The sequence below is a fragment of the Taeniopygia guttata genome, chromosome 2, assembly GCF_048771995.1.
Source record: "Taeniopygia guttata chromosome 2, bTaeGut7.mat, whole genome shotgun sequence".
NCBI classification, from domain to species: Eukaryota; Metazoa; Chordata; class Aves; order Passeriformes; family Estrildidae; genus Taeniopygia; species Taeniopygia guttata.
The window spans coordinates 150,381,429-150,396,667 of NC_133026.1; the positions used below are offsets into that span (position 1 = coordinate 150,381,429).

Sequence of the window (15,239 nt, forward strand, 5' to 3'; positions counted from 1 at the left end):
GGTTTTGTTGTCCCAGACATGATTGGGACTTGGGAAAGAGCAGGGAAGAGCCAGAACAAAATCCTTTTAGGACTTATTTTGGGATTGCTGCCTGGACCAGCCTTCTGAGGAAGATGGGTGAGGGCTGGAGCTCCACCTGCTCGTCCCAAGGCTTGGTTGGTGCTCTCCCATCCAGGGAAGCTCGGTGTGGCCATGAAATGGGCCTGTTAAAACAACTGCATTGAGACGTTCATCCCTAAAAATGCTCCTGGATTTTGGCAACTCCCGGCAGTCACCAGTGGTTCTGGTGGGAACGAGGTGTCATCCATGTCCCAGAGTTTCCCCACAAAGCTTTCTGCTGGGAAATGGCATTTTTTGGCAGTGGGGAAGGCAGGAAGAGATGCTGGCAGGGAAGGATGCCTTCAGCTAGGATTCCTATCTGGGTTCTTGGGAATGAAGGTGGGAGGAAGGAAAAAGAACAGCCCCTCTCTAATCTCTGTTGCCAGCAATCCAGAGAGCTCATCCCAATATATCCCAAGGGATGAAGGGTGGGAGCAATTCCTGGACCCCTCTTAATCCCATGTGGACCCACTCCCACCCAGGATGCTCCATCCCAACCAGTTTGGCTTTTGCATCAGACCGTGACATCCATGGAGAGACAACCCAACACACATGGCACAACCAGAAATTCCCAACTCCAACATTCATTCCCTTGCTGACCTCCTCCAGGAGAAATGTGGGTCCTTCCACGCTCGGATGCCCACACATCCCGTTCCACCGTGCTACACACACTCAAAATTTGGGGAAAACGATATAAATCCATGGGGAAAGAAACACAGGGAGGGTTTCAGCACCACCATTCTGGCCCGTTTATTAAAATCCATCTTGCCAACAATGCGGGATGGAGGTCAGTTCCTGCTCTTTTACTTTGGGGACACGGGAGCAGCTGCCCGTGCTGACCTTTGGGATTAAGCGGGATCCCTGCCGAGCTCTCTCCTTGAAAAGCAGAAAGATTCGGCAGCTCTATCGCCCGAGGCCGAGCGCTGAAGTCGGCGGTGGAGAAAGGAGCTCGAGTGCTGGAGGTTGGGGATGGTGCTGAGCAGCAGGAGGGCTGGGATCCACATGGACACACGGATATGGGCTCGATGGGGGGGGACAGCTCAGTGATAGTGATGCTTTTCCATTAAAAAAACTATTTAAAACTCCAATTCCTATGATTTTCCGCCTCTTACTTCAAGGAGCTGGAATGGGAATTAACTCTACAACCAATGGGGAACCTGGAAGTAGAGTCAGGTCTGAACAGGCTTTGCCATCACTACCAAATCCTGTGTTTTATAGGAACATGGAATCATGGAATGCTTTGGGTTGTAAGGGACTTGGATATCTCATTCCAAACTCCTGCCATGGGCAGGGACATCTTCCACTTTTCCAGGCTGATCCAAACCCTGTCCTTAGACACTTCCAGGGATGAGGCAACCACAGCTTCTCTGGGCAACCTGTGCCAGGGCCTCACTGCCCTCACAGGGAAGGATTTTTTCCCAACATCCCATCTAACCATGCCCTCTGGCAGTGGGAAACTATTTCCCCTTTTCCTGGTACTCCATCCCTTGTCCAAAGTGCCTCTCCAGCTCTCTTGGAGCCCCTTTAGACACTTGGAGAGCCTCTAAGGTCTCCCTGGAACATTCTTGTATCTAGACTGGACATTCCCAGCTCTCCCAGCCTGGCTCCACAGGACATTTTCTTCATTGTCTCACTTCACCTGCAGACAGGATCCATCCTGGACCAAAGAGAAATGCTTGGAAAAGGCAGCAACCAGACAGGAATTCAAACACAGGAATCTCTCCCAAAATATTAGCAAGCGGAAAAGCAAATTCCTTGACCTGACAACTTATTTAAAAATAAATGGGACAAAATTAGGGAAGAGAAAAAAATAAAGGAACAGCCCATCAGGGTTTGAAGACTGGGATGAATGCATGGGCAGACCTTCCAAGCCCACCTGGAAGGGACAATTCCAGTGGAACACAAGATTATGGGGATGGGTCTTGGTGCCAGGTTCTGGTCTGACCATCCCCAGTTCTTGGAATCACAGAATATCCTGAGTTGAAAGGGACTCCCAGGGATCATCAAGTCCAAATTCTGTCTCTGTGCTGGATGACCCCTGAAAAGGATGTCAAATCCTCTTCTGTAAAGGGGTTTCCAGCACAAAATCGACTTGGAAAGGAGAAGAGCAGGAAAAAAAGAGCCCTGACCTCAAAAAGCCGCATGGATGCATCACTGCTACATCGAGGAATTCTGCTATTTTGGGAAAAGGCCAAAGAAACGTGGCTGTTCCTTCCCAGCAGGGCACCGATTACGGGGCGGGACAGTGCCATGATCCCGACTGGGCACCGGGATCGGGATGTGCCACCTCCCCAGTGCTCCACCCAGCCCCAACCTCCAAGTGAATCCTTGGAGCAGCCCATGTTTATTGGCTCCATGGTAAAAAGATACTTAATAAAGAAAACAAACCGTGTGCGACTAATCCCCGGGCCGCGTCCCCAGCTCAGGTTTCTAATGGCTTTTCCACGTCGTTCCCAGCGCTCTGGCCCTTCTGCCGCAACGCCCCGTCCATCCTCGTTGTCCCACAGCTGGGATGGTGAGGCTGGAATTGCCTTCGGAGGCTGGAAAAGCCCCTTCTGTTTATTTACAGTGGATCCCCTGCTCCTGCCAGATCCAGCACGCCGGGGCTGGGTTTCCACAGGGAATTTTGCTGCCGGCCACGCGTCAGCTGGGGTGAAGCGGAGCGGGGCTGTGGGGTGGTGCTGGGGGCCATCTGATCCCTGCCACCTGTCGGGGTGGCTAATTATACCCCCCCCGGGACCCCCGCCAGACCACAGGTTGGGCCATAAAAAGGGAAAAAAGTTTGGTCTCTTCCATCGGAGAGATGAGAAAACCCCAGAGAATCCCTAAAAAGCCACAAGGAGGAATCTCACCCCACTCCGGCTCCACGACAACATCCCCATGGATATGTCCCAATCCCAGCTTCCCCACTGTGGGGTTCCCTCCACAGCCTGTCTAGCAACGGTGCCCAGGGTTGGGATGGTGCCCAGCTGGCAGATCCCATGTCCAGGACTCCTCCTTGGCTGCCAGGGCAGCTTTGGGTGAAATTCCAGGTGCTGTCAAGGATCCACAAGGCCTTAAATGGTCCAACGGGGCACAACGTGCTCCAGGAGTGAGACAGGGATGAGGAGGTTTGCAGGGCCCAGCCTTCTTTAGCATGAAGCTGGCAAAGGAGGAGGCAGCAACTGGTGGAAAGTCCTGGCTCAGTCTTGGGAATGATGTTAATGAACATTTTCCACGAACAAGCTTGGCAGGAGGGGATGGAGGGTGGGAGAAAGGTGAAGCTGGGTCACTGGGCCAACCAACAACCAACCCACTGACCGTATGGGGTGGGGAGGAGAGATGCCACCCAGCCTCACATTCCTGGCTCCTGGGCACAGCAGTTTGGCCAGGTTGAACTTCTCAAGTATCTCCAGGCTTAATCTCACCCCCTGCTCCTTTCCCAGTGCTGTGGGACAGCAGGTGACAAGGGCTGGACTTTGATGATTCTTGTGGGTCCCTTCCAACTCAGAATATTCTCTGAAGACATGACGAAGTGCTGAAGCAGCTTCCCATCTCCTTGGAATCCATGTCTATCCCTCTATCCATCCTGATGGACACAAATGCCACCAACCAGACCTTCAGGGGAAGGGGAATGTTAAAATCCCCAAAACTCAACTGCCTCAACTGCAGTGTTTCCTACTTTTTAAAGCCCTCTTAAGCATCCATGCAGCTTTTGCCAAAGCTATTCCAGGTATCCCCATGGCCAAGCAGCGGGATTAATGTACTGGATGGATGTCAGGCTGTTTTAAAGTCCTTCTAAGCGGCTGTTGGGAAGTGATGGCTGGAGGTGCTGGAGCTGTTTTGATGCCACTCGGAAGTGACAGCCAGTAAATGGCTTTTTTCCGATTGCTTTTTTATAATTGGGTGCAGATGGAAACAGCCTTTAAAAAAAATAAATAAAATCCCAGCTCCCTGTCATTAAAACCTGGAGGACAATACATACGAACATCATCCAGACTAGAATAATGATGAAGAAATTTAACCAATGTGGTTGTCCAAAGGAATTTGCTCCAAAACAAGTTTCTGCCCTCAAAAGAGTTTGCCCAGCAAAATGCCTGCTGCAAAGGGATGACTCCTGATGGTCATCTCCAAATTATCAGAGGAATTTGGGATCTAAAAGCTTTCCAGGATCCTGTAAATCCATAAACCCTCTTCTTTGGTAGTTCCAGGAAGTAAAACAACATTTGAGCTAAAATACCTCTGGAGCTGGAGCGAGACCAGGATGGTGTTTTGAAAATCATTGGGAAAATCATATTTAAGAGGCAGCAAAGGAGATGGGAGGGAATCCATGCTCATAGTGGGGGGTTGGAACTGGATGGTCCTTAAGGCCTCTTCCAACTCAAACCAGTCTGCAATCCCAAGATTCTGTGGAACAATGGCACCACCCACTTGGTGCCATCTGCAAACTGGGGCACCCAATGCCATTATGTCATTAATGAAGGCATTAATTAGCACTGGTCCCAGTACAGATCCTTGAGGGACACCACCTGTCACTGGTTTCCACTGGAAATTGAGTCGTTGACTGTAACTTTTTGGACATCCAGAAGGTGAATCCTGAAGCCGGCATTCATCCTTTTGTGGCAATGCCTATGGAATTCAACCCTCCCCTGCACTGCATTTCCATCAGGGACCTCCACGACCCTATCCATCCCACTCCAAAGCCACAACAGAGCCACTTCCACATGGTCCACCCATCAGTGGTAGTTCCCAACCCCAAATCATCACCGCTGGGTGTGGAGTGAGGCAGACACCCACTGGACATTCCCAAAGGAGCCATCTCCATCAGGGATCACGGGGCTCCAAGAAATGCCTGTTGCAGGTGGCTCAGGGAACCACCAGTGGGATCCTGGGGTGCATTAGGAAGAGCAGGGTGAGGGAGGTGATGCTGCCCCTCTCCTCAGCACAGGTGGGGCACATCTGGAGTGCTCTGTCCAGTGCTGGAGGGACATGGAACTCCTGGAGCAGGTCCAGAGGAGGGCAACGAGGATGATGAAGGGACTGGAGCATCTCTGCCAAGGAAAGGCTGAGGGAGCTGGGGCTGTTCAGCCTGAGAGGAGACACAGCTGAGAGGGGAGCTCATCCCTGTGTGTCCCTGTCTGCAGGGAGGGCTCCGAGCAGGGCCCAGGCTCTGCTCTGGGGGGCCCAGCAATGGCACAAGAGGAACAGGCAGGAACTGATCCCAGGAAGTTCCACCTGGACATGAGGCCGAACTTTTTCCCTGTGCAGTGACCAAGCCCTGAACAGAGATCAGAGAGGGCGTGGAGTCTCCCTCACTGAAGATATTCCAGAACCCTCTGGACACAATCCATGTGCTCTGGGATGACCCTGCTGGAACAGGGAGCTTGGACCAGATGCCCCATTGTGGTCCCTTCCAACCTGAGCCATTCTGTGATCCTGGGAATCACCCACTGCTCACGGGATGTGGGGATTTTCCAACAGAGAACAGATCAGATCAAAGGGAGATTCCAGACAAGAAGCAAAAACCCAATCTGCTGGGTTTTGTGTTCATCTTTACAGAAGTTCAGGTTGAAATCAGGAAGTCTCTGCCTCATCACTACATTCTCACTTTAGAGCTGTGATTCCACGGCTGCTCTTCTCCCAAATTTGCCAATTTTCATATTTTGTGTCCCACCTCCTTCTACAAAGATTTTAAAGTGTAAGAAAGAAGAAATCTCAGCCTGGGATTTATCTTGGTGCTGTTATCAACAATCCCAGGCTATTAAGCAGCCCCAGTGCATCCTGATAAGCTGCATCTTTAATGTAAGGATCAGAGTTTGGTTGGAGATGCTACAGTTAAATTAAAGGAGCAATAAGAACCCTCATTATCCCATTACAAACCACAAGATACAACTGGAAACCCACAATATTTCCACAGAGATACAAGAATAGGATTGGGCATGGAAGAACCCTGTTCAGTTTTAAACCTCTTCTGAAGGCTACAAAGTGCTTCCAATGGGAAGATCCCATTGTCACAACTGGGATTTATCATTTATTATTGCCCAGAGGATGTGGACAAGGACTCAAGACCCCCAGCAAACCAAGAGGATGGATTTCAGACAGCTCAAATCCATCCTGGACACTACTCATGACCTTAAAAACAACCTCCTTACTAATCCTACACATACTTTATTTTAAATAAAAATTCCACTTGCTCATCAGTTTGGTGAGTGAAGATTTCTGCTATACATTATGGGAAAAAAAAATCCCAAATCAAGCTCCCCGAAAACATCTGTCAGCCAGAGCCAAAATTAAGGATAAATGAAATTAAGTTGCTTTTCTAGTTGATTTTCACACAGCTGCAGTGGACTATAAAAGAGCTATCAAAGGCAGAGCCCTCCATCAGCTATTTCCAAATTATTATAGAATCAGGGAATTGTTTAGGTTGAAAAATCCCATTTCCTCAGCACTGCCAAGGCCATCACTAAGTCATGTCCACAAGTGCCACTTCCACAGGGCTGTTAAATCCCTCCAGGAATGAGTATTCCACAACTTGCCAGGTCAGCCTGTGCCAAGGCTGCACAAACTTGTGTTCAAGAGTTCCTCAAGGAAAAGCCAAGCTGGTTGGGAGTCAACCTGGGATCAAAATGTCAAGATCTGATGTCTGTGATGAAAGAAAAATGCTGGTTGAACCAGAAAAGTCAGCTGAGATCTGAAAGCATGAGCAGTGTTGAACTTCACCCTTCCATGAAAAAAGATTAAGGAAACTAAGGATCCCAGGCTGCTGCCTGGATCATTAATCATCACTAGATAATTAAGAGAAAACCCCACAGACATTTAATATTTTCTGTTGTAACACAGCTCATGTGGCTTTCTCTAAAGAAATGTGTTAAACTGAAAGTATCAGACACACAAAAACGTTAAGTTTCTGGTGGGAAATTGTTGAACTTTCCAGAAAAGGAAAAAATAACCAACCAAACACACAAAAAGCCACACAAGAACGAGGTTTCAGCTGAGAAAAAAATCCCCACATTTGGATATTCTACAGCAAAATCCAGCAGCTGCCACTGCAAAAAACCACCAAGCTTCACCTGGGGGAGGAAAATTATTCTTCCCAAGGAAGCAGCACTTCCTCAGGCAGTGCTGCCCCTGTCCCATATTTTTTACATAGATAAGGTGGAAATCAGAGCTTCAGTGAAAACTGCTGGTCCAACAAAAAGATGGATTTTAGGAATAAGATGAGCTCGGATGAGCGGTCCCAGCATAGCTCAACCCTCCTGCCATGTCAAGCTTCACAATCACAAGGCTGGTTGTGCCAGTCGGGATTCCAGAGGGATGGGAACAGATACTCCTCTTATCCATGATTTATTCCAGTACATCTCCCCGTGCCTTTCCAGGGAAGCTTCGTTGTTTAATCTCACTGTGTCTCACTGTTTAACAGCTCCCATGAGGGAACAATTTACCCACAGGCTCCCAGGCAGACGATGGAAACAATCCGGAGAGGGATTTAACGCGGTTCTGGCGCTAATGGGCACGGAGTGGGGAAGATTATTTAATACAAAACAATTTTCCAGATGCAGCAATGGAATCGTTGAGTGATTTGGGTTGGAAGGGACCTTAATGATCTCATTCCAAACCCCTGCTGTGGGCAGGGACACCTCCCACCATCCCAGGTTGCTCCAAGCCCTGCCCAACCTGGCCGTGGACACTTCCAGGGATGGGGCAGCCACAGCTTCTCTGGGAAATCTGTGCCAGGGCCTCAGCGCCCTCACAGGAATTAATTCTTCCCAATATCCCATCTAAATCTTTCCTCCTTCATCTTTTGTGCCTAGAAAGCAAATCCCAAGGCAGGTGCCCCTTGGAGTCATGAATGGATAAGCTCCCAGCTCCAGGCTCTCAGCCACACGGAGATCCCAGCCCATGTTTTTCCATCAAACGTGGTTTGGGTTGGAAAGGTCCTTAAAGCCCACCCTGCTCCAACCCCCAGGCACAGGCAGGGACACTTTCCACTATCCCTGGCTGCTCCAAGCCTCGTCCAACCTGGCCTTGGACACTTCCAGGGATGGGCCATCCACAATGTCTCCATCCAGTGTCTCCTCTTGCTTGTCCCTTGCTCTGGGGTCACGTCACCGCAGACACTTCACTCACTGGCGCTTCCTCATCCCTCACACCCACCAGCCTCATCCCATCCTCTCCTAGAGAATTCCTCCTCCAAGGCTCTCCACAAGGCTCCATATGGGAGGAGGGATGTGGAACCACAGAGGAACTCTCACCATAGAGCAGCTCATGAAAACATCTCCGGAAAAGCCCGGGAAGAACCTGCAAGAGGCCCCATTTCTCCCTCTCTTCCCACTTCCCTCTTGGGGCTTCCTCCAGTGCAGGTGGCCAGCCCAGAGGGACCTGCCAGCATGACCAGGTCAGGGTGCCAGAGAAGGGCAGGGAGCTCCAGGAAAACTGGGACAGACATCTCCGAGGTGGGAATCACTCCATGGCTTTAAAGGACACGTATGACGTTGTGTTTAGGGATGATCCTTTGAGGAAGCACAAATGGTGGATGAACTTCCTAATCCCATGATCAAGGAACCTGTAGGAATGCTGGACACCAAGGTCCTACCTCTGCCACCAGCTCCCTTCTGGAAACAGAATTCCAGAACTGTTAAGGTTGGAAAAACTCTCCAAAATCATCAGGTCCAACTTTAGACCAATTAATTATGTTGGGAGTAACATTCCCTTTATGAAGGATGTGGTCATGGTCTTGTACTGGAGCTGTCCCCTTCTCCAAGGGTGGATTTAGACCCTCTACAATCCCCATTCCTGAAAAAAGGACTTGGGAATGCAAAATTAAAGCTTTCTCACTTAATTCTAAATTCCTGGTGAAGCCAGAGTGGGTCAGTCCTGGTGTTATTTGGATGAAGATCAGCTGGAATTACAATTCATGGAATGGGTCAAAGGGGGTTCAACTTGTCCTGAGAATGCTGCAACAGATCCTAGGAAGTCCTTAAGAGACAACACTGCCAACGACACGTCATAAATTATGGATAATAATGGACATTTTTGATGAAGGTCTGCTAAAAATCAGGAATTGTGTTTGTCTGGGAGGGCACAAAGAGGAAAATGCAACTGGGAGAGGAGCCCAGCGTGCCAAAAATCCACATAAAACAGCCTAAATTCCTAATTATGGACCATCCTCATCCGAGTTTATCCACCCAGGCTGCTCCACCGGAGTCGCACACCTTCGCATTCCGTGCTCTTTGTGCTTCAAAGCAACGCTGCTCGGACAGGGAAAGGCAGAACGAGGGAAGATTTACTCCCATCCTAAATAATTCACAAGAAAAGGGACTGCGCATCTTTAATAAGCCATCGTTTTATGAAGCAAGGTTAACATTTTTCCTTGATTCAGTAGAATATTATAAACTCTCCGGGGTCCATTTGAGGACTTTCTACTTGGAGCAAAGGCACGGACTCAGCACTTTTTATATTATTTAGAGAATAAAATTAACCCTTAATGGCCCAAGCTGGAATTTCTCCTCCCCAGTTAAATATGGCCCGCTCAGCAATTTCTCCCCATATATAATTACAGGCTGCTATCCATCATCTGGAGGAGAATGCTTTCCCGACATTCCAAAAGTGACGCCGTAAGCACTTTTCCTAATAGAATAAATATTCTAAATATCTCTTTTATATTTTCATTTAAATTGGAATATTTTAAAAATAATTGTCGGGACCCTGCCTGCGTGGTTGGCGCTGCGCTGGAGGGAGGTGGCAGGATGCCTTGTGTTTTCCTTCTGAGGGAATGTTTATCCTGCATCAAGTCCCCCTCCACACGCTGCCACAAAAAGTAATTAGGCCCAGACTAATTTATTAGAGTTTCCCTCCACTGCTGCTGGTGTCCTGCTTTCCTTAAAACTATCACTTTTGGCTTTTATCCCTGGTTTTTGCTTTTTGGTGGTTTCTCCTCGGGAAGGGATGAGGAAAACACCAGATGGGGTTTATTGTGACTTGACAGTGCTGGGTTCAAAGCTGGGCTCAATGATCTGAGAGGTCTTTTCCAGCCTAAATGATGTTAGGATTCTATCCAACGTTGTGTTTGGATTCTGGGACAGGCTGGTGGCCACGCTGGTGGGATCTGATCACCTACGGCTTCTCCTGATGGGTTGTACCTCTGCAAATGAGTGCTACCAGGATGGAGAAAAGGAGGAGAGGAGCCCTCTGGGGCACCCACAACTCCTCTGGACAATCTGTGCCAGGGCCTCACCACTGTCACAGGGAATAGCTTCTTCCCAATATCCCATCTATGCCTACTCTCTGGCAGTGGGAAGCCATTCCCTGTGCCCTGTCCCTCCATCCCTTGTCCAAAGTCCCTCTCCAACTCTCCTGGAGCCCCTTTAGCCCCTTAGAAATGGTTCTAAGGTCTCCTCAGAGCCTTCCCTTTCCAGGCTGGACATTTCCATCTCTCCCAGTCTGGCTCCAGAGCAGAGGGGTTCCATCCTTTGGACTCACTCCAGCAGCTCCACATCTTCCTCCTTCTGTTGGATCCTGAGCTGGAGGCAGCTCTGCAGTTGGGGTCTCACCTGAGTGGGCCAGAGGGGCAGAATTCCCCCCACTTCCTGCTGGTCACAATTGTCCAAGGATGAGCAGAAATCCCATCCCATAACCCATAACCCATTTGGAAAAGGTCAAAGAGGAGTCAGGACAGTCACGTGGATTCCCAAGAGAACACCAGCACTGCCAACCCTCTCCCTTAGCCATGAAACAGAAAGGTGAGATCCTGTGTGTTCCAAATTCCTTTGGAACAGCAAACGGCAGCTGGCTCCAAGCCCTGCTCCAGGAAAGCTGCTCCCACAATTTCCACGTTACATCGGGTACCAAAAGCTCATGGGTGAGGTTACAACTCTCCCCAAGGTGCACGTGAAGTCCATGTAGGACTCCACTGCACAGATCCAAACCATCCCCACGACCTGGAGGTGGCTCCATGAATCCCCCAGGCACAGCCGGATGCTGAGCTGGATGAGCAAGGCTGGTCTTGCTCCTAAAACTAAGCCACAGGATTTAAGGCTCAAGTGTTAAACTGTCAGGGAGACAGAGTGGAATATAAGCATTAATGCCTGTGGATTTTCTAGGTAAAACAGGGAATACTAAATATTTTCCTACATTTTTCATCTGTTTCAGTGAGGGCTTTTTTTTGCTTCCAGTTTAGACACTGATAACATGAACACCACGTGGAGGCTCTTACCAGGGAAACACCAGCATGTTGCTGAACTGAAGCCTTTGATTTCTCTCCCTTTTTTCCCAACCAAACCACTTTGCCAAAACCCTTTGGAAAAGCACAGGACTGTTGCTCATCACATCCAGGTGCTGAGCAGCTTCGAGCTCTTCCCTGTATTCCGTAGCTGGTGCAGGACGCTGCTCATGGCTTTGGCTTTGGCCCACTGCAGCTGGGATAAACCCCTCTTTACCTTTTCTCCCATGGGACAATATCCTTTGAGGAAATCTTGGCACACCTCTGCCTTCCTGGACACGTAGACGTGGCTGTAGGGGCAATTGCTGTTGCTGCAGATCCCTTTCAAGTAGTAGGAACACACCGGCATCTGCAAGAGGAGGAGAAATCCGTCAGCAATTCCCTAAACCCGTGACTCGGAATCACTGCAACCCCCCAGACCTGAAATAAAAGCGTGACAAACGTAAAATAAATAGAAATCTTTTGCCAGCCAGCGATCCCAGAGGTGTTTTTAGCTCTTCCATTGGTCTCCTGCAAGGCAGCTCCCTGGTATTACGTGTTCCCGGTGTTTGGATATGCAGGGAGCAAAGGCGCTTCCCTCAGCATCCTTCAGGATGCTGGAGAGAGGGTGAAAAGCTGGAAACTGGCACCAGGAAGAAAATTCCCTCTGGACAGTGTAGAGAAGGGAGAGAGAAATGTCATAAATTCGGGGAACAACTTTCACAAGGAATGATGCAGCAATAGAGGTGGGAAAAGTGGCGCAGGGATCACACCCAGCCAGGAATTCTCAGAGAGAATTCCAACATCCCAGAGGAAATTTTGGCCATCACAAAGGCCAAAACAGCACCCTGGGGGTGCTTCCCATTTGGCTCTTCTGTGGAGATGGCTGGAAAGGGGTTTGATAAAGTCTCCAAAAGGTGGTTCCTAGAAAGGGGGGAAAAAAGCACCTCTGCAAGGATTTGGGGGGGCTGCATCATTCCAAGGCATTATCCTGGAATTCCCCAGCGCTATGATGCCTGTCCCTGCACACTGGGGCGGGCAGGGATGCTCCAGGAGGGAGTGAAATGAGGAGAGCCCAGTCTCCTGCCCTGAGCATTGGACAAAGGAGAGCAGAGCGGGATACACGGAGCAGATCCCCGATCCCGCGCTCCCGAGTTTCCTCAGCAAGACAGCCGACGGGGAAAACCGACGGAGCAAGGATTCTCCTCATCGTCCTCGAAGCACAAACTTCACCTTCTGCCAGCTGTTATCATTAAAAACAAATTACCAGCCTGCTGCCATATTTCAGCATCCTTAACTCACCGGCAACCGCCGGCAGCTTCCCTCCCCGACCAGGCAGCTGCCGCCTGGAATGTGCACTTCCCGAAGGTCCAGCTCCTCCTGCTCCTACATCCCGAATTTCCTCACTGCTTGGTGTGGTATTGATCTCCTCATTCACTGGTAGCATCCTGGTCCCACCAGTTCAGGCATCCCCAAGTAATATTTACAATCCTGCAATAACCACGGCTGGGGCAAGCCAGAAAAATCCTTTATCCCTGAAGGGCACATTAAGGGTTGAACTAAATTGCCTCGCTGGAGGCCGAGAGGAAAGAAAACAAAGGGTGCTTTAAAAGAGGAGAGTTTATTTTTAATTGTCTTTTAACTGCAGACATTAACATAAAGGACAGGGCTCTGGGGCGATCTTTGGCAGTGCTGGTGGTGTGACCGTAAACGATTCCCTTAATGTAGTTTTTGATATAGAGCCCAAATTAGCTCTAATAAAAAGGGATAATAAAGGCAGCTCTCCGACAAAAATAAACTCCTCCTCGCTGTCAAGCCCGAGCCATTATCAAGAGGAAGCAGCGCTCTCATTTCAATTAACCTTGTTTGCACCCCAGCACGTCCACACAAATAACAATAACATTAATTCAAGGCACTGGGGCGCTGCGGCCGCCTTCGACAGCTTTGACTCTCTACAAGCTCTGGAGGCAGCAGCTAAATGAACCCGAAACTCCACGTGAGCCTCCAAATTGCTCACAACTGAGTTTTGAAGCTCTATTAGGGAGAAAAATGCTGATTCTTTCCGAGTTCCTCAAGGGGAAAAGCTGTTGGAACAGCAGCGGGCGGCTTCTCAAATCCCGGCCTCTCGCAACCTTTGCTTCCTTCAGATTTCCTGGTTTCTCCCCATTGTTGGGATGTGTCAGTGCCTCTGATCCATTGTGCAAAAATTCCCTGTGTGTCACTTCAGAGGGTGCTTCTCACCAAAGGCTCTGCCTGAGTCTCTTGTGGAGCAAAATTCTTTGAACTGTGAGGCCCTGGCACAGGTTTCCCAGAGAAGCTGCGGCTGCCCCATCCCTGGAAGTGCCCAAGGCCAGGTTGGACAGGGCTTGGAGCAATGTGGGATAGGGAAAGGTGTTCCTGCCCATGGCAGAACAAGAAGAGCTTTTCCCTCTTCCCCAGGCTCTTTCTTCCATCACCACAGGGTGATGAAAACCACTGGAGTTTGGATCTGCAAAGCTCCGTGACAATCTGGAGCCATCCTCCATCCTGGAGACCAGTCTCTGCTTGGAGCGAAGGGTTTGCTGCTCTAGGATAAGGAAAAGCTCCCTGCTGCTGTGACAGCTGAATCCAGGCAGTTTTCCATAGAAAACGGTGATTTTTACCATAGAAAATAGTGATTATTCCCATTTCTCAGTGGGGACACCGAGGCATGGGAGGGCACAAAGGCTGAGAAACAGTTTTGTCCTGAACCCAAGAGCCAAGCCCCGCCAGCCTTTGATTCTTCACCTCCTGGACTGGATATCCCAGTGAAATCCCGCTGAGGTGAGATACACAACAACCTCAACTTTCTCTGATGAGGAGGTTTTGGGATGCCTCTCTCCAGTAACCACAGAGTGAAATCGATGGGACCAACGAAATCAGGAATCCCCAAACCACCACATCATCCCACATGGAAAAAAATACGGATCACAATAAAACCTCAACTCAAACAGCCAGAAACCAACCCTGCACAATCCTTCACCTGAGGAAAAGGTGGGAATTTACTCCAAAAACTCCACGAGCAGGAGGAAAACTGCTTCCTTGCTCTGCTGAGTGCCTCCACCTGCTTTTCCCAGCCCTGATAAATGAGGGAAAAGCCACCTTTGCCAAGAATCACCCGGCTTAATGGGGAGCTCCAGGACTTGGAAAGTGAAGTTGCTTCCCGCTTTAGGAAGCAGCATTCCCATGGCAATAAATCACCCTGGAACAAGTTTGAACTCTGTGGAGGAGGTTGTTTCTCTTCCAGCCCTTGCTGATGACAAGGTAGCAAACAGGGAGACCTTTGAACCACCCTCAGGTTGGTTAATCCTGTGAAAAATAATTCCCCTTCCCAACGGAGCATGGCAGGAAAAATGAGCTCTGAAAGCTTTCCAGAGCTGGTGCTGCCTGCTTTGATTTTGATTTGTTAATTAATGATTCACCTTGAGTTTAGATGATGCTTCATTAGCTCAGGATAAAGGTGAGATGGGTTGAGGTCACTGCAATCCATGGGATCCCATCCCAGGGATTCTGTCCCCAAAATGCTATTGGCAAACACCTCCTTGACATGGTCACTCCTTTTTAATTCAATTTTATTACCACAATATCACTGTTATTCTTCTCAAACTGGTGAGGTGCTGCTAAAGGTTGAGTTTTCCATCATTCTCTATTTATTCACCCAAACCAGAGCCCAGAAGCCAAATCTGGAGGTCCTCCTTGAGGGACCAAGTGTTCCTGGAGGGGAAACTGAGGCCACATCTCCATCAGGAATTTAAACATGCCAAGGAATATTCCTGGGTAGAGAGAGCACAAATTCATCCACATCCAACATCCTTTGGTGGATAAACCACTAACTGCAACAGCTCCTTGGGCATGTCCAGTTCCCAAGTTTCATCTTGGTTTTCTGCTCTAGGATCACAAAAGACTTCACCACCTTCTGAAATTCCATTTAATTTGGAGTTTATGG

The 15,239-nt window shown here is 49.2% G+C and overlaps 1 protein-coding gene across 3 annotated transcripts in view; it reads right to left on the bottom strand.

The window, feature by feature from the left end:
• Positions 1–15,239, bottom strand: part of ZC3H3 (zinc finger CCCH-type containing 3) — a 127,161-nt gene that overhangs the window by 11,396 nt on the left and 100,526 nt on the right. For all 3 annotated transcript variants that reach the window (XM_030266804.4, XM_072925085.1, XM_072925086.1), the window contains exon 9: positions 11,514–11,645. In XM_030266804.4, coding sequence (XP_030122664.4) covers positions 11,514–11,645 — 132 coding nt within the window. The remainder of the gene's footprint in view (positions 1–11,513; positions 11,646–15,239) is intronic.